The sequence below is a fragment of the Amborella trichopoda genome, chromosome 5 (assembly GCF_054954075.1).
Source record: "Amborella trichopoda isolate Santa Cruz 75 chromosome 5, AtrichopodaSantaCruz75HAP2 v2.0, whole genome shotgun sequence".
Lineage (NCBI taxonomy): Eukaryota > Viridiplantae > Streptophyta > Magnoliopsida > Amborellales > Amborellaceae > Amborella > Amborella trichopoda.
Genome location: NC_142340.1, coordinates 8,297,740 through 8,320,000, shown reverse-complemented (window position 1 = coordinate 8,320,000; position 22,261 = coordinate 8,297,740). Strand labels below are relative to the sequence as shown.

The following is a 22,261-nucleotide window of genomic DNA, read 5'->3' as shown; positions in this document are numbered from 1 at the left end:
TTGTGACCACATATTTTGAAATAGGATACCTAAGTATAGAGTGCTTGTTCCTCAGGACTAAAAAATTAGGTAGTTCTCTAAAACCTACTATTAGACAAATAGGAGAGGAGTTTGGTTTGATCATTCTACTGAACTTCTAGAGTTTAATTAATAATGAATGCCAAGTCAAATGGAACATAAAAATATCCATGCAAACAATTAAACATGTGCAATTTCCCCAATTTTCTCTTTAATATTACCACTAAAATAGTCACTCCCTCAGGTATAACCTATATTTTAAAAACAGTGGAAGAGTAGGTTTCAATATTAATTGACTTGACTTAATGAATAAAATAGCCAAAGAGTAGGTTTCGATATTAATTGACTTAATGAATAAAATAGCCAACAAAGCTAATGAATGTCCATTAATCCATTTTCAAACGGTGTCCCTTTCCAAGGCCTTTCTTCGTTTCTCCCTGTGTACATTCCTTGAAATAATGCTTAGAAACTATAATATTCATCGGTAGATATATTTGCATTTTGTGTATAAGCTAAAAGGTTAAAATCATTTCCAACCCACCTTTTTCGGGTTACGACCTTTTTTATATATTTACATTTTATTTGTTAAATCAGGTTTCAATGAGTCAGTCGACTCACATGTAACCCCCTCGTAAAAACCATTTTAAAGATGGATTTATTTAGTAAATATTTTATAGATTCATCATCTAAGCCAATATGATCAAGAATAAGGAAAGAAAAATAAATTTTTAAAATAAAAAATATTTTTCTTGCATTTTTTGATACATTATCGACTTATGTTGCACAACATCCAACTTTAGGACGGATGTTTACCGGTCCAACAAACCTAGCCCGTTGTTAGGTGCTCTAAACAAGGTCCATCACATCCTACCTAATCTTTTAAAAAATCAAATTGTAGTTAGTGAGGACGTGTCCTTTCCTTGTTTTATACAGTGGAAATGCGGCCTAGGACGGCAGCTGCCTCCCAAAACATAAATTCAATTGCCTACCTAGTTTGAAAGAAAATCTCAATAATTTGTTAGAATAACCCAGAATAACATTGACTTCCACATGATTGTGCCAGCTTGATGTTGCCAAAAAAAAAAAAAAGCCAGTCCTCGTGACCGGAAATAACAATACTAGATAGGTGGGTCTATTCTAATTTCAAACGTAAAGAACTGTTTGGAGTTCATATTACCGGACAGCTAACTTCTTTATTGAATGGTGTAGTTCTTTGTTGTTCATGTTCATATTACCGGACACCTCTCTAGAATTCCCCAAAACCCCATCTGTCATTTCTTCCTGTTATTTCTTTTCTCTATCGCTCTCTCTTTCCTCTTTCTCTACATCCCAGAGCCTTTTCTATCCGTGGAGCAGTCATATGAAGCTCCACAACTGCAAACATTTGGCCCTCTAATCATGTAGGTTTAACATCCGCATCATTTTCCATTCATTTTATTATTATTTTTTTAAAGAGGTTGCCATCATTTTTTATTTTCTAGGTGGGTCAATCTTCAAAAAAATCTCACATGTGTAATATTATCAAGAAAATCATACAAATGTGTAATGGTTGTGTATTAATTTGGGGAAAATATGATTAATGGTGGATTGGGTTTTGGGGCTTAAAAAAACCTAATCTTTGGATCATAAAACCACTTTAATGATAACACATTTATACATTTCGATAGGGCTTTACTAGTAGAATGAGTTACAAATATTTTAAATTAAATTTGAAGATTTTTCGCAAAAATTTGAAGTAAAATAAAAAAGGATGACGGATTGCAGTTTTTCGTGTTTGTTTTATTTTTTTTTGGCATGTGAAATTTCAATCTAATAGTTGGGTTATATTTTTTGTTCTTGTTATCAATGATAATATTAAGTGTTAATTAAGAACGAGACGAACTCATGAAATTCGACCAATGTCCATATTGTAGCTTCCTTATTTGCACTTTTACTATAATTAACATGGATACCGGAATAATTGTATGAGTTGATAACTAATTGAGAATTTATGGATTGCAGTAAGTAATCTTTTGTATATGGTATTGAACATGTTGATTGTTTTTTATGTCATTATTTTCTTGAATGAATGTTTGATATGAAATAAGAAATCTCTATCAATTATATGGACCATATTAATGGTTCACTCCTCACCAGATTGATTCACGGCCACTGGTGGAGTGAGATTATTGGTTCGTCATTGTAGTTATTTTGAGTGTAATCAAAATGATAGACGGACCTATTAAAAAGAGGGGAACTTAGAAGCAACACTACATAATGGGAACAACTCACTCTAGCAACTAAAGGTTCATACAAGATCAATATTGAGCTATGATCCAAGCAGTTTGAAAATTATATATCAAGAAAAGGACCAACTAATAGATTTACTAGATTGAGTAAATGATGTGGATGTAATGTGTATGATGATGGTTGCCTCCAAATTCCAATAAAAACACTCAAGAAAAAGAAAGAAACCATCTAATAGGCCGTATATTTTCTTTATCTAAAAATTATCCTATCATCATTAGTCACATTGGATATAAATTCTACAAAAGATGATTTCATTGGAACTTTAAAGTTTCTCCAAGCCAAAAGATTTCATGCTCATAGGGAGCACATCGTCCATTGACTGCCCCAGGTAAAACCCAATATAAGAGTATTGGTAGGACCCCAAGTTTTAGGGATATAACCACTTCAACTGATAGACTAGCCTCAATAAATAAATAAATAAATCCTAGGGACACTCTTTACGCACTTGAAAAAAATATAATCTCAAGATTGAACAGAGACTATTCAATTTTTTGATGTCGAGAGCTAAGGGTTACATAAGTTAAAATTGATGCTTTTTGTTTTAAAAATGATCATCTAGTGATTCTTAGATGGTTCCCAAATATTTAGAAAGAAAAACAAATTCCCTAAATGAGTTTTGTGCCTGATAGAGTAAGAGTATAGTATGCTCCCATGGGAGCATGATTTACTAGTTCGTCCTCCCGATTTTCCTGAAGACAACCTTTGTACCATCCTTTTAACGGAGGATAACTCTAAACTTTGACGAGATGAAAATTAGTTTTTTGTTTTTCATTTCTTTCTAGTGTTCATAAGGTGGGTCAAATAATATCATAAAATTTTAGATCAGAAAAAATATTTACTTTTGGGAGATTAGACCACCTAATCAAGGGGTGGAGTTAGGCTGTATAATCTTTTTCCGGTTATAAATTGGTGAAAATTTGTGTGACCCTTGTGGCCACTTGAAGTTAGAGATCATAAGGGTCATCACCATCCAAATGCCTGTCAGAAGGTGGTTGAAAAGGGAGCGAGACCAAGCATCATTGTCATGTGATGTGTTACACAATTCCTTTCTCTCTCCATCACCATTCAATCAGCTAATTGCACAATAAGGACCCCCAAGGGTGATGATTTATTGTGGCCATGAGGACTATAATTAGGGAATAATCGTCAAACTGAAAAATTTAGAGCCAAAATATCATTTTACAATACAATATTTGTCCTTTACTGATTTAATTCAATTTGTGCAAACCGCAAAGTATGTGGTAAATCTGTCCTTGAAATACCTAAAAACAAATGGCCAAAATATTTTCTAGCATATTTATAGTAAGTGTAAAAAGTGTGTACAATTGCACCAAAACAGACCTTGAGCACACTAGCACCTATGCATTAGTCTATACTATATACAAGTGTTTTTGCTCTAAACACATCGGTTTTTCTTTTCTATTTTCCAATTTGGGACTAAAAAACTACTGCATCTCTCTATATAAAAATAAATGTTAGAAATGTTACAGTACGAATCCACATTATTTTGAAATAAAATCCAGAATTCTTTTAAGGGAAAGTTTATGTAAGGCTCAAGCCCTAAACAATCAAATTAAGACGCACCTCGAAAAATCATTAGAAGAGGTTGTTTTGATGCCTAAAAATCCTCAAGTTGTCATCTCTACCTCAAGATGCATGGACATAGAAAAACTGGATCTCAAGTCTTGGAAATAAAGCATTACATGATGTAATACAATTTCTAGAACGTTAATTTTCTAGTATTCAAATATACTCTATATACACTAATTTTGAAGCTTTAAAATTTATAATTAGAGATAAAAATGAATTTTGAGGACATCACCAAGATTTCTAGAACTGAAACAACATCTTTTGATATTATTTGAAGGTGTGCCTTACTTAGATTGTTTAGGTTTCAACCTTATACAAACCACACCCTTCTTTTAAAAGAAAAATGCTAACAATTAGTGGTATTCAGTGTGTAAGAATTTTTTATATAAAAAATTACATCTTATGATAAAAGTTTGAAGGTGCACCTAAATTTGATTGTTTAAGGTTGCAACCTTATGCAAAGTTGGAAAACACACACCCTATGTTAAATTGTTCTATCTCTTATAAATATTTTGATAAATTCCCCCTACACAATAAGAAAGGCTATAGAATTGAGAGGCTTTATGCGTTTAGTAATTTAGCACTTTGTAATATAATTCCTCATCTTGAAAATCAAAATGCTTACAACTTACCTCAAATTTCCAATTTTAAAACCTCTCTTTTTGGAGCAAAATTTACATTTACTGCTTCAGGAAAATAATTTATCTGGGAGGATTTCTATTTGAAATTTGGGGATCTGCTGTAGAAACCATATGAGTATTTTCAAGAAAAAAAATTGATTTTGAGATACCTAAACACCAAGATCTATGTGAAATCCTATATCATGTTATTTTTTTTTATGGCTCACATTGATACTTTCTTATCTCTTTTTTCTAGCTTGGTTCTGATCTAGTGGGGTCAAAACACCAAAATTTTGGGTCCTAAAACCACTCAAAGCAAAATTTTAGCAAGGATGAATAATTACACCAATTTCCCTTACAAAACCTATTTTAGTAAACAATATAAAACTATATAATATAAGGAATTGTATATTATAAGACCATGTTTACTAATGAAAGGTGTGCCACCATGGAGCAATTTCTACCAATATTTTTATCCTCGTGGAGGACTGACATCCCCATTACCATGAAATAAATCACCTGGTGGTTTCCATTCTGAAAAATGGTTCAGGGCCGCAGCCCTATCAAAATAAGTAAAATCTCATCTCATAATTCAACAAAAATTACAATTCAAACATTGGAATACCTTTACATCAAAATCTCAGCTTGAACATATTAGTTGTGAAAAAAATTAAGATTTTAAGCTCTAAAAATTGTGTACATTGTAACCTATTATTTAGACCGTCCAGTTCAACCTAAAATTTAGTCTTCATAGATCCACAAGATATGTACCATTTTTTTGAGTTTGAAATTTTATTATTGGTATAGATCCATCATAGAGATTTTCGTTACCGAAGGTGCTTTCCAAACGAGGATTTGAGGTTGTTTTTATAAAAACTAAGTCGTATAGAACCTTCATCCTTTTATACTTTAGACCTGGAGTATACAAATGCATTCCCACCCATGGATTATATGAACATATACTAATTAATTATAATCCTTTTTGTTGACTTAGCCATTGACCTGGAAATTAAAAATAACATTTAAGTGTCCAAGATAAAAAAAAAATTGACCATAATAGCCGAGAATACCAACCCTGCACCTAAATTTATTCATAATATCAATGGTATTTGTTTATGTTTATCGCATTTGCAGCTTAGTACATGACTACCAAAGGGTCAAGTCTGGATCGAGCCAAACATGGCCCGAGCCCGTGCCGTACCAGCCATGGGTCAAGCTCAGGCCTAGCCTCATCCCCGTGCCATATTTGGTTGTTTAGGGGGGAGCCGATCAGGCGAGTTAACATTGCAACCCCTACATATTAAGGTACTATGTTATGCATAAAACCCTAAATTACTGAGAAACCAATGGAAATCAATCATGTCAAAAAGGTCAATATAGCCTTCGGCAAAGTGTGACACCATCAGCTATGAAGATCTGCGAGATCTCGACACGCGAATCGATGGCTAGTGTTTCTTGGAGCTTGAGCAGATTGGGTCTCGTCTTCTTCATGTGCTCTGAGAGGGAGGACTCATCCATGGCAAGGCTACCACCCCACAGAGTGTTATCATACATAATGAGTCCTCCAACCTTCACAAGCCTCAGTAGTCTCTCATGGTAATTCAAGTAGTTCTCCTTATCAGCGTCCACAAATGCAAAGTCAAAGGAACCTTCCACCTTTGGCTGAAAGGATATCAGTTACATGAGAGAGGAGGAGGGGAAATGGTCCGGGGTGGTAGCACCCTACATCCTAGTCACCAGGTTATGGTTTTCATTCTTAATAACACCATCCCATTAACATTTTCAAAAAGATAACTCCTAAACTATTTTAAAAAATGGGTAGGGGCATGTCTTCACCACTGAATTACCCAAAAAAGAGACAGAGGGAAGACCTTCCACTTTTGGCTTTAGGGATGTAAATGAAATGAGAGGGAGACTTCCTCCCTCAAAGGGAAGAAAGTTACATGAGAGGGAGAAAGGACCTTCCTCGTTTAGATGCAAAGATGCAAAAATATGAGAGAGAGAGAGAGAGAGAGAGAGAGCTCACATCTTGAAGCAATTCATCCAAGTAGGGAATACCAGGAGAGTGGATGAAATTGATCTTGTGTTCTACCCCAGCTTTTTGGATGATGGGCAATCCAACCTCTTCATATGCCTTGTTATCGACATCTATAGCTGTTACCTGAAATCAAAATCATAGTCGTGAACCTCATTATTGTCATTTTATTAGTATCTTAAGGAAAAAAAATTATGTAATGCGTCGATTTTGTACTACAAAAAGTAAGATGCACCTCAGAACCCACCTGCAAAGATTGTTTCAATGTTAGAAAACGACATTAAAAACCCTTTAGTTGATCAAAACTTGTGATGTTGGAAAACCCTTTGGAAGGAGAGGAACACAAGGATGTTTGAAGGAGTGCTTCGAGAGTTGGAGGATGTTATAAATATAATCCAAAATACTCTGTGGAACTGGTTTTGCATCACCAAACAAGGGACGAGCTGTTCAAAGGTAGATATCATTCTTAATCTAAAATCTATTATCATCGGTTCTGAAGTTTACCTTAAGCCTAAGGGAAGATGGAATCCACCTATGGATGGTTGCATCAAGCTAAATTTTCATAGATATTCTTTTGGGAATCTGAGCCTAGCAGGTTGGTTAGGAATTCCTCTAGGGAACTTCTTTACAACGATAAATGAGGCTGAATTTCAATGTCTTTTGCAAGGGCTGAAATTGGTTAAAAAAACGTTCATTGGTTGGTGTTGTGTGTCAGAAGGTGATTCTTGAAATATCATAAATTGTTGTAATAAGCAGAGTAGGCCACCGTAGAGAGTACCGTCGGTTTGGGCTGAAGTTGTGGATACTTGGGATGGAAATATGTTTTCACCATGTTTAGAGATATGCCAGTGACATTGCAGATAGTTTTGTCAAGAGGGGTACTTCTATTCTATGGAGTCCATTGCTATTGCATATATGTTTGTTTTATTTGATGCACTCGCTTCTTTCTTTTGATTAATAAAATTTTGTACTATTTGTATAAAATAAATAAATAAATCCAGTAGGGTATGGTGGTCATCAATTTGAAGATAACGATGCTTCTGATGTTTCCAAAATGGTTTTAGGGATTCAAGGAGTACAATGGTTGTTTTGAAGTACAATGCTTGTTTTGAAAGTGTCGCGAACAATAAATGTAATGGCAATATAATGGTAATGGATAATTTCGCCTCTCTTAAGTTTTGGACTCAAAGGTACGTAGGTTCATAGGTTCAGTGGAGGAAACCACAATGTGATGTCTTGAGTTTTATGCTTATCCCCGATAAGGGATCCTATGTTCACTTAAAAAAAAAGAAGCTAAAACAAAACAAAACCATTGTACTTCCTATTTTTTAAACCTATTCTCAAGAGACCCAAGGATTTTCAATCTTTTGAATCTTCCAACCCCTGGGACTCAAACAACCCCCTTGACCACATATTATTGACCCAAAAAATATATGAAATGACTCATTTTCCCCATTTATCTAAGCATCCCTCTTACTCTATAACACCTGAATTCTTGCTGTGAGGTAAGTCCAAAAATTACTGGAAAGTTTATGCCCCCTTGATTTTTCGCTAAAGTCCTCTTATAAAGACCTGAAACATTAACATTGACCGGGCAATTCCAATACCATTGACTTTTCGGTGGCCTGAGAACCGCGCTAGGTGCTGAGAAACCTCCTAAAAAGGAGGGTAATTTTGTCTCTGTAAATTTAACACAAAAGGAGGGGGCCTAATATTTGCAGGCTTGAGTTGGCTATTAGGTAAAAGCTCGAGCTCTACTAAGCCTCTGCTACTTTCATGGCAGTTCTCTCTTTGCCCAAACCCTAGCCCTAAGTGAAGCTAGTCTTCATGAAAATCCTAGAGCTCGATCTAGCTTCATTGAAGCTACTGGTTCTCGAGTCCTCTTCAGCCATGAAATCATTGGTAAGGACAGTTCAATTTAATTTTTACAGTTAATTTGGTACAACATAGTGGCAAAATCGTCCATGAAATTGCCTGGTTCCAAGCGGCATCCTTTGCTGTTGTGGTTTCGAGTTTGAGGAGAAGAAACGTGAGAAGGAACCATGGTCAAAAAAGGAAGTTTGGTTCACAGAGTTTGGATCGTTTTGAAAGGATTTGAGGATGGTCCATCTCCAACATATATACTTCCAAAATAAATGTGGTGAAAGGAGTTTAGATAAAAGGGAAAAAAAATGATATTTCATATTTTTTTTAGGTCAGTAATATGCGGTCAAAAGGGATTTTTGGGTCTAGGAGGTTGGAAGATACAAAAGATTACCATAAGAAAAGTTTTGAAACATTGGATCTCTTGATAAATGTTTTACAAAAATGAGATGTACAAATCAATTTTGCCAAAAAAAAAGAATATAAAAGAAAAAAGAAAAACAATTGAAGAGTTCAGATGGACCTTGAAAACAAAGTTTAAAAAATGCAATACATGCACGCTAGTCGAAGGTGATGATTACAATTATTCTTGAACGGGAGAAAAAGAGATTTAATTCACAATCTAAGTAATTAACTAATAAGACAATATCAATAACTCATAGCAATGTTTATGGGGGAGTTATTTCATGCAACGGTTGTATAGGAATATAATGAAACAATCTTCAAAAATCATGTTAGGGTCATTTGTTCGACCTAAATTTTAAATATACACTCTTTTCATTCTAATGAACAATCACCAAAAAAAATTTGAAAATGCAATATAAAAATTATTTTTTTAGCCTACTTAACACACACCATCCATTTTGGTGGGATGTGTAGATTTAGGCCTTAGAATGATCTTTTTTCTTCCCAAATTCTTTAGACAACTTTATTATCATTAGGTTAAAAATATTAAAAAAAATAATTGATTTTGAATTCATAAAGGCCTATATCTTGAAATTCACCAAGTAGATAGTCTAGATTCATTATTGGAAGGGACTCATTTTGACCATATATGTGGTGCAAATTATTTTATTTTTTTAAATTGATTATTGAGATGAAGGGAATGTAAATGAAAAATTTTAGCTCATACAAATACCACAAACATAGTTTTCTAGAAGTATGGTTGCATTATTTATAATAGCATAGTGACATGATATCGTTTCCCATGTTTTCGATATTGTCTTATTTTGTAGTTTCCTTATTTACCTTTAATACAAGGTGGTCACAAGTCCTTACAAATATTTGATATGAAATTTGATAACTTGGATGTGTCACAAAATTCAAGAAAATTCCTTTTGAAGTTTGGGCATGATCAATGGAATAATTGCAACCTTACATTCAATGGTCAAGATTAATGTGACCACCTTGTATAAAAGGTAAATGGTCCCATTCTATATTTTTCCTTCTTTATTTCTTATGAAAGGGGAAAAAAAGTATCTATAGACATATTTCTATATATTTTTTAATCAAATATTTCATCAAAACTATTTGAAACTTCCAATTAGTCGATTTGAATATAGATCGACCTATTTTTTATCCAAAAAGTTTAGGCTCATCAAATTTCGATTTTTACGAGATTCTTTCATGAAAGTGTTGTGAATTTTTTGTAAATTTTTGTTTCGCTCTTTTTAAATTCCTTTGTTAAATAGCAACAAAACAACTTGGAATTAGATTCAAATTGTTGGCTCAAAGTCCTTGTTTGAAGAAATAGAGTCCAAGCTTTGAGATCTTTAAACAGAAAATCGACAATATTCAATTTCTTACTCATTATTTTACCAAATCAGGTCAAACTATTCACAAAATGTTCATAGAATATCGATCTAAAAAAGCGGTGAAGGCATTTTTGAATCAAATAAAAAAATTTGTCTCAAGGATTTTTTGTTTTTTCCCAAAATTTTCAGTCATTTTCTTTCAAACCAATTTTTTGTTGAATTCTTGATTTTGATTTTTTTTTCTTTTATAAGACTTATAAGATGACTAAATCAACCCCAAGAAAAATAAAAAGTGGTGGCCAAATCAATAGAAACTACGAAATTCCATGAAATAAAGGAAATGTGGAACAAAATCTATTTTATGTTAAAAGAAAAGTGGCATACTTTTCCATCTTCAGGCAAGGAGAGAGCTTTGACAAGTAAAGAGTATCCAGTATAAACACCAATCTCAATCGTTTTCTTTGCACTAATCAGCTTCAAGAGCAATTGCATAAACTGGCCTTCATTCGGGGCAACCATCATCATATTCCTACTAATTAAAACCAATAAATAGATTAAATTTAATGAATATATCTATAAATTCAAAAAAAATAATAATAAATACAAGCTAACAAATAAATAAGAAATTGTTGATACGAGGACGAGGCCCTAAACAATCAAATTAAAGCGTACCTCAAAAATTTCACTGGAAGAAATTGTTTTGATGTCCAAAAATCCTCAAATTGATCATCGCGACCTCAAGATGTATGAATATGAAAAAAAATGGATTTCAAGTGATGGACATAATGCACCTTGTAATGAATTTTCGGATGATCAATTTTCAAGATTTTTAAGTGCTCATATATTTCGATCTGCACTATTTTTAAGCTTTGATTTCTATTATTAGAGATGAAAATAAATTTTTAAACCATCACAAATATTTTCAATATTAGAATAGTATCTTTCAACACTATTTGAAGATATGCCTTACTTTGATGATTTAGGGCCTCTGCCTTATACAACCCACATTTTAAAAAACATAAAAAATTCAAAAAATATTGACATGAGTGTTAATTACAACACATGGATTGAAGATTTCTAATTATAAAAATACTACCCATGAAAGTTTGTTCATCTAGTGATGATAAGTAGGTTTAACCATTCCCTAATCTAACAATATGTATACATATATGCACAGGGGAACTCACTTTGGGTGGGTTTCAGTTGCACTTCTTATCTCTTTTTGCACTTCTGCTTCTCGAGGGTATACACTTGTCTCCAAGATGTACTAGTCAAGTCAAATCCAACTTAATTAATTATTTCATTAACAGAAAAGAGAAGAAAAATACTTTAAGTGAGAATATTTTCATATCAATTTCACATGAAAAATTCTCTCGTGTGGTTAAGTGTGAGAATATTTTTATACCAATTGATCTTAATGCATATTTTCACACCAATTGACAACTAATTGATGTAAAATTTTTCCCACACTTAACCACATAAAAAAATAAAAAAAAAGTGAAATTGTTTTTCAGAAAACAATTTCACGTAAAGCAAACGTGCCTTAGAAGGAAAAGAGTTAGTATGAATAAGGCATCAAAATAAGAGAGAGAGAGAGAGAGAGAGAGAGAGAGAGAGCATAATTTATACTTCACGTACTAATTTTATCATAATGTCGATTCGTCCATTGTTAAACAATGGCTTGAAAATCTATTTTCTTCTCTAATTATGAAATCTTGAACTTAAAAAATGGTTCAAATCGAGCAAATCTTAAATACATAAAAACCTTGAAAATGGATGGTCCATATAATGTGTTACAAGATGTACTAATTTTGATACTTGAATTTTTTATTTTTTTTTGGATATCCATAAATCTCAGTATCGAGATGATCAATTACATGGTTTTCCAACATCAAAATCACCTTTTCCGACTTATTTTTGAGGTGCACCTTAGTTCTACAATTTAAGATGTCAACCTTATATAAACATTTTCTTTTATTGATATAAAGTAAAGAAAATTATTCACATCAAGCTGTATGGATGTAAAGAAAAAAAAAATTCTCGACCTCAACATGTATTGACATAAAGAAATAGCATATCTAGTAACAAATTATCTGGACCTTTGATTCTTTGGATTTTCTAGTATTCATAGATATGCCTAATTGTACCTTTTAATATTTTACATTCCAAAACTAGGAATAAAAATAGATTTCCAAGCCAACGTAAAGTTTATGAATATATTAATAAGGATTGTATACTATGAGACCATTTACTTTTGGTACAAGGGGGTCACAATACTGATTACCATCAAATGTGAACAAAGTTTGAAAAAATCTCTTTTCAATTTTGAACCTAGTTACTGAATAAATATAACCATCTAATTTGACTTCTAGTAGTTAAGATCAATTGTGATCTCCATTTACCAAATGTTAATAGTCTCATTGTATGCTTTTCCATATTAATGGGTACTCATACCCAACATTATCTACGAATACTCGAGATTAATAATTTCCCCAAAAAGAAAAAAGCAACCCATATTTTTTTGGGTGAGTAAGTAGGGAGAGGGTCCCTACCCTGGTAGGAATTAAGCCTAGGATGTAGCGTAATATATATATATATATATATATATATATATATATATATATATATATATATATATATATATATATATATATATATATATATATATATATGCAGTAGTGCATAATAAGTAGATACGCTAAACATCCCTTACGAGTAACATTTACATTGTATTTGGAAAGAGATGCTCTCTAAATCCATCTTTATTCTCCATCGAGCATCACACCTATTAGTGCAGGGGTGCGGTTTGAATAAGGTTTGGGTTCAAGAGTCATGGTTTAGGTCACCTTGGAAGTTCAATCATGCATTGGGGTGTCTAAAATAGAAGATGTTTTACTTATGACATTGTTTTATAGTATTTTGAGTGTGATTATGTTAGGTTACACATGTGATTATTTATGAAATGTACTCAATATTTTGGGATACTAATTATCCTTACTTTATCGTACAAATTTTTTTCCAACAATGGGCTTTTTTGTTTTTAAAAGGGGCAAAATAGATGTCACATCCCATATTGATGATGTCTTCTTCCACTATAATTAATAAATCCTCTCCTTTTTATCATGAATTTCTACTTTGTCTTTGAATAATTATCTAAAATACCCATAGACAAAAAATTACCCAAGCCAATTCTGATCATAGTGGCCATTCTAATTTTCTCTGTGGCGTTCTAATTTCCTACTATTGAACTAATCACAAAGGTAGTTCTTATGAGTAAATAGGATTTTTGACAAATGTTATTGTGAAATGTGGATATTATTATATGCTTTCACCAAAGGGTAACAATTAATGGGAATGTATATAATGAGATTAGTTACCATGTTATAAAAAATATCTTGAGCCATAAATGTGAACCTTATTACTCGTTGGATTTAAAATCGCTTAAATTAATTTGGGTAATGAGAAAATTTGAGGCAAATTTTGTAGAAGTCAAATTGACTCTATGCAATCCAACTCTATGCAATCTCATATGTATTTCTATTAATGGAGACAAGTATATATATACAATACAAGAGGAAGAATCGAGGATCAAAGAGGAGGCGCTACAAGGGCGTATAGTTACAACAGAAGAATTTTGACTTGATCAATATGGTTGGGCCAATATTTGTAGCGCACAGTTACACCAAAAGAATATTGACTCGATCAACATGGTTGGCCCAATATTGGCATAATACTCCCCCTCAAGTTGGTTGTGGGGATCAAAAACACCCAACTTGTGTTGTAGATAATCAGATTTATCCCTCCCAAGAGGTTTAGTAAATATGTTAGCGCGTTGAATATCCGTTCTAAGGTACTGTGTGGAATTGATTCCGGCCTGCAATTTTTCACAAACAATATGACAATCCAACTCAATGTGTTTCGTGCGTTCGTGGAAGACTGGGATGTAAGCAACGTGCAAAGCAGCTTGGTTATCACAATACAAATGCATGGGTTGTGAATGTGCAAAACCAAGATCATGGCGAATATGCTTAAGCCACACTAGTTCACATACTCAGCCTCGACAGATGAATGCGAGAATGTGGATTGTTACTTTGTGTGCCACGATATAGGGCTCTCACCAAGAAAAGTACAATAACCAGTTATTGATCGACGAGTGGCAGAGCAGCTGGCCCAATCTAAATCAGAGTACCCAGATAATTGGAAATTGTTGGATGATGGCAGGAGAATGCCTTTCCTTGGGCTGGATTTGAGATACCTAAGAATGCGGAGTGCTGCCTCCCTATGAGGTTGGCGTGGTGTTTGCATAAATTGGCTCAAAACATTTACTGAAAAAATAATCTCTGATCTTGAGATGGTCATGTATATAAGACACCCAACAAGTCATTTGTAGGAGCCAGTATCATAGAGAGCATGCCATCATTAATATTGAGCTTTAAACTTTGCTCCATGGGAAATGCAGTAGGTTTGGCTCCAAGAAGACCTGCTTCTTCAAGCATGTGAAGTGTGCACTTTCTTTGGGAAAGAAATATGCATGGATTGGACCGAGCCACCTCGATGCCCAAGAAGTATTTAAGTGAGCCAAGGTTTTTTATTTTGAAGTGACTGTGCAAAACTTAGTTGAATAATTGGAAGGTAGAGTTATCATTGCCAGTTAGTATGATGTCATCATCATATACTAGGATGATGGTGATCCGGTCCTAAGTTTTGAGAGTGAACATCGAATAGTCGACGGTGGATTAGTGAAAATGAGCTTGACGGAGGGCCGTGGAGAACTTAGAGAACCAATTGTAAGAAGCGTATTTAAGGCCATATAAAGACTTTTTTAAGCAGCAAACATGGTGTTCTCCATGCTCCCCTTTTCAAGGGAATCTTTGTGGAAGTTGCATGTAGACTTCCTCTGCTAAATCTCCACGTAAGAAGGCATTGTTCACGTCTAGTTGAAAGAGAGGCCAGCGCTGAGCAGTGGCAATAGAGAGCAAGCAACAAATAGTGACCAATTTGGCCACAAGAGCAAAGGTCTCTTGGTAATCGATGCCTTCAACTTGTGTGTACCCCTTTGCAACAAGCTGAGCTTTACATTGCTCAATGCTCCCATCAGCGTTGTATTTGATTTTGTATATCCACTTGCACCCTATGGCATGTTCTTTGGGTGGCAAGGGAGTAACATGCCAAGTATTATTGGCTTCTAGTGCTTTTATTTTTGCAGTCATAGCATCCCTCCAACGAGCATCTTTAGAAGCAAATGTAAAAGTTCTAGGTTCTTGGTTAGTGGTAATAGCAGTAATAAAACCTCTGTGAGGTGTGGAAAAATTTTTCATAGGAAATATAATGAGTAAGAGCATGGTCAGTACTTGAGCGGTAACTAGCTGAAGTAGAGTGATTGGTCGTGGAGGAAGAGGTCACATGAGGGCACTTGTAGTCAACGAACTCTCCTGGTAAGCGAGAGGGCGAGATGACCTGCGTGTGGGCTATTGGGTGGAAGTTGTATGTACAAAGGCCAATAGTGGACCATTAGTGACAAGTGGAGTAAGAGGTTGGTCACTAGATGGAGTACACAGCTCGGAGAGCGAGTCGTTGGAAGGGCTGAGCAACGACACAAAAGGGGTAGGGGGTTGCCACTCAGTGGTGGGAGTGTGGCGATGGTCGAGTGGTTGAATGGAGGGTGTATCGGCAGTTGTGAGTGGAGTTAATTCAAAGGAAACGTCTTCAATGATAGGAAGAGAGATGGGCATGCCAGAGTTGTGAGAAGCATCAACGGGCTTGTCAGTGAGAGGTGCTACAAGGGGGTATAGTTACAACAGAAGAATATTGACTCGATCAATATGGTTGGCCCAATATTGGCGTCATAAATTTCCCTCACTAGTTTCGAGTTCAAAAACCAAGATCAAGATATTTACATAAAAAAACATATCTTAAGGTTAGAACTTAAAACAAGTAAGGGTAATTATCATTTGGCCTTGCCCACTTAAGTTGAACCCAATAATGTAGAGGGAAAAAATTTTATAGGGTAACTTTGTACTTTTCAAATATGCTCATGGAAAAAGATTGTTTCGATTTTGGAAACCCTTAAATTGATCAACTTGACTTCGAGACATATACACATTTTTTAAAAATAAAGTATTTCAAGTTATGAAATATTGCATCTTGTATTATGTGGACTGTCTACTATTTTTAAAAATGCAATTGTTTATAGATCTGCTCGATCTACACCACTCGGCCTTGGCCGAGTTACACGTCTAAGCCAAAGGCTGACTACCAGGCTAAGGCAATTTCCAAAACATTATTTAAAAAGGAAGACACGTCATAAATCTAATTCATTACTTTTCATTGGGAGATATAGATAATGAATTCAATACACTTATTTAGTGCATCATAGAATTTAGGAATCAGAAATTCGACATAATTTTTCAGATAGAAAGTACGAAAATTCAATTTTTGGCCCTATAATGAATAAATTTACAGTATAAACTTCACACCTGGGTATACGTTGTATCATAGAGAGAGAGGGGTACCTGATACAAAGCATCTGATCACAACAAGAGAGAGAGAGAGAGAGACGTATCTGATAGAAAGCATCTGATTGCGACAAGCTTTTGTGACACAACTGTAAGGAATGCCCATCTTTGGGGGGCGGGGAATTCATTTCCAGCAGGAGAGAGAGAGAGAGAGAGAGGATCACTTGATTTGGAGTGGTTTCGAGAGAGAGAGAGAGAGAGAGAGAGAGAGAGAGAGAGAGAGAGAGAGAGAGAGAGTCTTATTCGAGAGTGGATCACTTGGAATGGGAAGTGTTGTTTTTTGGAAATGGAGGGGCAGGACAAGAGAGAGAAAAACAAACCTAGAGAGAGGGAATTATGGAAATCCAATTTGAGAGAGAGATGACCAAAGGTGTCATGTCAGTTGGCAATAGACTAAATGCAGCTTGAGAGCAAAGGATCGGGTTGGGTCGGATCAAAAGATAGGGGCTGGCAAACTAGTTTTTTTTTTTTTCTTTTACTTTACTTGCTCCAATCTGACTTGGCTTGGCCTTGTCAGTGTGAGCCTCTTTAGCCTAGCCTCGTCTGGGTGGGACCTAAGTCAGCCCTATGTAGACAAGGGTTGGTGTTGACAGTTATCGAAACCAAATATTTAGTTTCCTATAACATGATAGAAAACTAAATACGTGGTTTCTATTACTGACGATTCATAGGGCTGTCCTGACCTGTAGGTTAAGCATGTTGGAATGAGAGGAGATCATCCTCTCATTTCTTGAGTTAAAAATGAAGTAATCAACGTTAGGAATCTATTGGCCGTCATCCACCAAACTTTCACAAGAATTACCTCTTCCTCTTTTAGTTTGGAGGTTCTATGGCCTTAAATAAGATGGCAAAATATACTAAGAAATTTATGACCACTTGCATAGGTATTCAAATAAAAAAAAGCATATATGGGACCATTTTCCTCTTGTGTAATACTAAAAGGAAAAAATTATTTTTCTTTGTTCTCACAAGGTCGAGTTAAACCTAAAATTAGGTAGCTCGAAATGTGCTATTGGTTGGGTTTAAAATCTAAAATTATTATTCTTAATTTCTCTGACATACCACAGTTACTGGTTCGCACATCTGATAGCTGAAAGTGATTATGATCTTCTTGTAAAAAAGAAAATTAATCTTATAGTATATTATTCATCGTTGTTATTAAATAAAAAAGGGATTGTATACCATGAAATCATTTACCTTTAATACAAAGAAGTCACAATTACTATTAAATATCAGATATGAAATGTGCCACCTTGGGTTTGTCACAAAGTTCAAAAAAAATTCTTTTGAGCTGTGAGCTTAGTCAATGGAATAACTGCAGTCACCCAATTACATATCCAATATCCAAAATTAATTGTGATCATCTTATACTAAAGGCGAATGATCTCTTTTCCAATAATATTATAAAAAAAAAAAAAAGTATCAAACTACACCCAACAAATCAACAACGTAACAATTTCACTATTTATTGAACACAACTAAGCTACCAATTATTGTAACATAACTATGTGCCCCTTGATAATATTTTTAAAATCAATTAAAAAATGACCTAAAATTAATTCCCGGTTAGGTTTTATTAGAGAGAGTGAATAAACAGTATGCTCCCATGGGAGTATAATATCTTTCTGGCTAAACGTAATGTCAAAATTGTTTTGCATAATGATCAACTAGAAATTTGACATGCAAGATGCCCATGATGAAAAGGGGTTGTCACATTTGTCCATGTATAACATACTCCCGAGGGATTATAGTATGAGTAATGATCCTATGGGACCCTCCCTACCCTTGTGTGTAGGACACCAAAGGTTCACCATTAAAGTTGATCTCTAGAAAAGTTCTCACATGGGTGTGGGACTTGACTTTTCTATAGATCCGTCCCAAATTTAATGGTAATCTCTTGGAGTCCTACATACATGGGTGGGGGAGGGTCCTATAGGATCATTTCTCTTATACTATACCTACTATCAAAAGAAGCTTGACTTGAAAGGACTTTCTTTCAAACTGAAATTTTAGGAACCACCTGAGGATGACTACGCTATTGTTTTCAAACGCTAAAATTTAATAACTAGATCTCACCCTCAAAATATTGCACGGTGTATATTAAATCTTTAGATGCTAATTTTTTTGAAGTGCATAGATGGTATTTATTTTATTTTTTGTTGAAGTTAGTCTATGAATTGAAGCTATTAGATCTTAGTATTCCCTCAGGATGGTAAAGAGGGAGATTGTATGGCTGTGGATGATGCGCCATGGGATAAAGCGTCCATTCTATCTGGCATTTCCATGACTAGCCAAGGTACCTACTACTCAAAAGACACTGTTGTCTGGTGATTTCTACACTGGATAGGGAGGAAATATAAATACTTTATGAGATTTATTGATGTCCGGTGTCGTCATTGTCAAGTATATGGGCAATTGTGAAAAACAAAAAGTCTCGCTCTAAAAAAGGATGCTTGTCGGAATTTTTACATAAAACGCCTTATTTGGTGATTTTGGGGTTGAAAGAGTGTCCCTATGTAATTTTGTCCCAAGAAAATTTGTGTGCATTTCTGCATTCTGGAGGGAGATTTATCGCATAGGTCTTTCCACTTTCTACATTTCGAGCAGAGATTTATCACATAGGTACTCATCTTTTCGAATCCAAATAATCGGTGAAGTCAGAGAATTAGAGAGACAATTATCATTCATTAAAATAAAGAGGTTCAGGAAAAGGACGAGTAAATCAAATCCAAATAGTAATGGACTTGATAACATATCCAACTAACAAAAAGAGTGTTCAAATCCAAGTAATAACAAGAACCTTAAACATTATTAAGAAAAACAAGAGAGATACTCATTATTGAGCCGAAACTATAAGAAGGCCATTAACTAAGCAGGAAAGGCACAATGGAAAGAGCCCAAACTATAACAAGGTCATTAAGTGACCTATAATCCTCGGGCACTTCGATGTGATAATCAGTCACTGTGTCTCAGTTTTCGTATTCCAAATTCCTCGGTAAGAGCTAAAAATATATGTACTCGAGTAACAATATTTCTCACTAGCCCAATGTATGTGTGTGAGCGAGAGAGAGGTTCTACAATCTCCTTGGTTCCAATACCATTTACAATTCATTTCGAACTTCGACTCTCTCTCTCTCTCTGATTTCTTATTTTTGGTAAATCATATTTTAACAAATTAAATAGTTAGATTAAGGCTCTAATGATGATGTTAATGATATTCTGAGAAACGAATTTTCAACTTTTGTTATCTCATGGGGCACCTTGGCTATGATCTTCCACACTCATAAAGCAAATCTCAATTACTCCAAAACATAAAGTAAAACATGAATGAATGAAAAAGGAGAAGGCGAGTAGAAATATACCAGATGGTAGAGTCGATGTGAAAAAACAGAAAAATATGGTTCCATGCCATGAACAAAATAGTTCAAAAGGACCTGCATAGTTGTAGGAATTATCCTTGGTCCTCCACTTCCACCAATCACACCCTCAAGTAGTAATCCGTCCTATTTAACATAAATGGGATACGTAGTAAGAAGGTATTTTCTCATATGAGAGAGAGAAATATGGCCTTTAATAGAGCCGAATGGAGAATCAGGAGTTCATGTAGCCAACCCTAATTAATGGAAAACAAGCTAAAATGATGATGATGAGCGAGAGAGAGGACCTTGAGGAATATGGTGGGCATCATGGAGGATAAGGGCCTTTTGTATGGCTTGATGTAGTTTGCACATGCTAAAGGTTTAGTGGTATCTATCATGTCTGTAGGGATGTTGAAATCATCCATCTGACTGTTGAGAATTATCCCTGTACTAGGAGACCGAAACAATGCTCCAAATAAGCCATTAATAGAAGTAGTCATAGAAACTGCATTCCTCTCATCATCAACAACGTACAAGTGACTGGTGCCATGGTCACTGAGTATCCTCCACCTGCGGGAAAAAGATGGTGTTTTGAATGTGGAAGTTTAAAGTTTAAAAAATTGTGTGTGAGAGAGAGAGAGCTCAATGGTTTTGTAATGAAATCCTCACGATGTGGTTGAGCAAGAGATAAGTGTTCGTTTAGCCACTAAAAGGTGTTGCACACTGACGTGCATGAAGAGATTTAGAGGACAATATTTGAGTAAAGTTCTCCACAACCATAAGGGTTAATCCTTCCAAGATCTTATCTTTCTAGATCATTATCATTTTGGTGCTAAATAGAAATGAGAATCTATAATGTTGTGTTATGATCCTTTATGCTGAAACAAATCCACCTTGTTCATCCTAATGCAAACCCTTGTTTCATATAGTCAGTTCCATTGACATAAAGATAAGTATATCTTTGGCCAAGGTAGCGGTCTTTATGAATGAAGCAACTGTGTGGCGCGCTCGCCCCCTCTGATTTTGTAATGCCTTATATTTCATATGATATTGCTACTATTCCCTTCAAGACTAGTTTATGTAAAACTTCTTTTGCTTTTTTAATAAACAGGTAGGGGCCCGATATCGCCATTGACTCACACAAAAAAGAGATACGTATAACTTCACATACTACACCCTAAAAGAATAATAAATAAATAAAAATAGTAAGCAATAAAAAAAAAGGACATTGTTGCTATGCACCCAGCCTGCATATTGTGGAAATGTGGGCTTGGCAATAAATATATATTTTTAAATATAATTTAATCCTAATTTTTAGATAATATATAATATTTAACATTGAGATCATGAATATGCAAAAAAAAAATAATTGAAAACTAGAAATAATAATTTTATTGAGAAAACATTTGGACGGTTAGTAATGCATGTTTTTAGATAGACTACCGATTTGCATCCATCTTTTAGATGGATGCTTTATACCTCTGGACCACATATTGTACCAATGTGGTCAACATAACAATAAAATAAAAAGTAGAAATCTCCCTACCCAAAAATATTTGACAACGATTGGGCAAGGAAACATTTTATGTCAAATGAGCAGTATCGCTTTAGTGTTGCTAGCTATTTGGATAAGAAGCATTAAGAATCGGGATTGTATACAATGAGACCATCTACCTTTTGGTACAAGGAAGTTACAATTACTTACAACCATTCGATGTGATATCTCATAAGCTTGGGTGTGTTACAAAGTTTGAAAAAAATTATTTTGGACTTTAATCTTGGACAATAAAATAAATACAGCCACCAAATTTCATATCCAATTGTCAAGATTCATTGTGACCACCTTGTATTAAATTAAAAGTAAATGATCTCATTATATACCTCCCCTTAAGAATATATATGAGTACCTTTTAATGGGAAAGAAAGGATCATGAGCTGTGTTATCATCTATTGTGTTCTTCAAATATCTTGCTACTATGTCAGCGAGCATTGCATCTACAACAGGTTCAACATCTTCAAAGTCTGGGTCACCTAGTCCCATTCTCATTGCAAACATCTCCTTCATTGCTTCAACCATACGGTGGAGTCCAAGGGGTCCAGAAAGCTCACCATATTGAGCAAGTATATTCAAAACCTACAATAGAAAATCGATCTTTCAGGTAGTCAATCACCAACGAAAAGTGTTTGTGTGTGTCTGAGAGAGAGTGAGAGATATGGT

At 34.5% G+C, this 22,261-nt stretch overlaps 1 protein-coding gene across 3 annotated transcripts; it reads right to left on the bottom strand.

Moving 5' to 3' along the window:
- Positions 1–5,574: 5,574 nt before the first annotated feature.
- LOC105420982 (putative caffeoyl-CoA O-methyltransferase At4g26220) lies at positions 5,575–22,111 on the bottom strand. Of its 3 annotated transcripts, XM_088867312.1 has the most exons (7): positions 21,951–22,111; positions 20,349–20,613; positions 20,047–20,187; positions 11,357–11,436; positions 10,554–10,701; positions 6,544–6,678; positions 5,575–6,179 (listed from the first exon to the last, which is right to left on the bottom strand). In XM_088867312.1, the coding sequence occupies exons 1-7, from the start codon at positions 22,106–22,108 to the stop codon at positions 5,889–5,891; spliced, it is 1,218 nt and encodes a 405-aa protein (XP_088723438.1). In that variant the 5' UTR covers positions 22,109–22,111; the 3' UTR covers positions 5,575–5,888. The 3 variants fall into 3 exon arrangements, with proteins under 3 accessions (XP_088723438.1, XP_088723439.1, XP_088723440.1); XM_088867313.1 differs by lacking the exons at positions 11,357–11,436; positions 20,047–20,187; positions 20,349–20,613; positions 21,951–22,111 and adding an exon at positions 10,842–10,905 and having other exon boundaries at positions 10,554–10,698; XM_088867314.1 differs by lacking the exons at positions 11,357–11,436; positions 20,047–20,187; positions 20,349–20,613; positions 21,951–22,111 and adding an exon at positions 10,842–10,900.
- Between the last annotated feature and the right edge of the window lie 150 nt (positions 22,112–22,261).